The sequence below is a fragment of the Charadrius vociferus genome, unplaced genomic scaffold, assembly GCF_000708025.1.
Source record: "Charadrius vociferus isolate BGI_N301 unplaced genomic scaffold, ASM70802v2 scaffold843, whole genome shotgun sequence".
NCBI lineage: Eukaryota > Metazoa > Chordata > Aves > Charadriiformes > Charadriidae > Charadrius > Charadrius vociferus.
In genome coordinates this window covers 188464-188904 of record NW_009647430.1, presented here as the reverse complement: position 1 = coordinate 188904, position 441 = coordinate 188464, and the positions used below count along the sequence as shown (strand labels likewise).

The 441-nt window shown below is 69.4% G+C and overlaps 1 protein-coding gene across 1 annotated transcript in view; it reads right to left on the bottom strand.

Annotated features, from left to right (window-relative positions):
- Positions 1 to 441, bottom strand: part of PKP3 (plakophilin 3) — a 12570-nt gene that overhangs the window by 6064 nt on the left and 6065 nt on the right. The window contains exon 2 of the mRNA XM_009880574.1: positions 216 to 289. Coding sequence (XP_009878876.1) covers positions 216 to 289 — 74 coding nt within the window. The remainder of the gene's footprint in view (positions 1 to 215; positions 290 to 441) is intronic.

Here is a 441-nt window from a genome sequence, read left to right as displayed (position 1 = left end):
GGGTGGCTGATGGAGCTGGGGGGGAAAGCGTGGGGTCAGGGGGTGCCCGCGCGCCTGTCCCACCGGCCCCACTGCGGGGAGAGGAAGGGACGGAGCCACGTGCCTCCTTCGGCACCACCACAGCTACGACCTGCGGCGGGGTCTCTGCTGGCATCCCAGCTGCCACGGAGATGGGCACCTGCGCAGGGAGGGGGCTGAACCCCCCCAGTACATACCGCGGCTTTGGAGTCCAAGCCATTGCTCTGGGAGCGGGAGCTGAAGGAGTGCAGGGTCGTGCCGTACTGACCGCCTGCGGGATGGAGACGGGGAGGTCAACGTGACGGGGAGGTCAACGTGAGCGCCGGGAGGCAAAGGGGTGGTCTTGGGGATCAAAGACGCCCCCAAATCATGCCGGGGGAACCTGCCTGGGTAGCCGTGGCGGTGCCCGTGGGCACCGGGGGG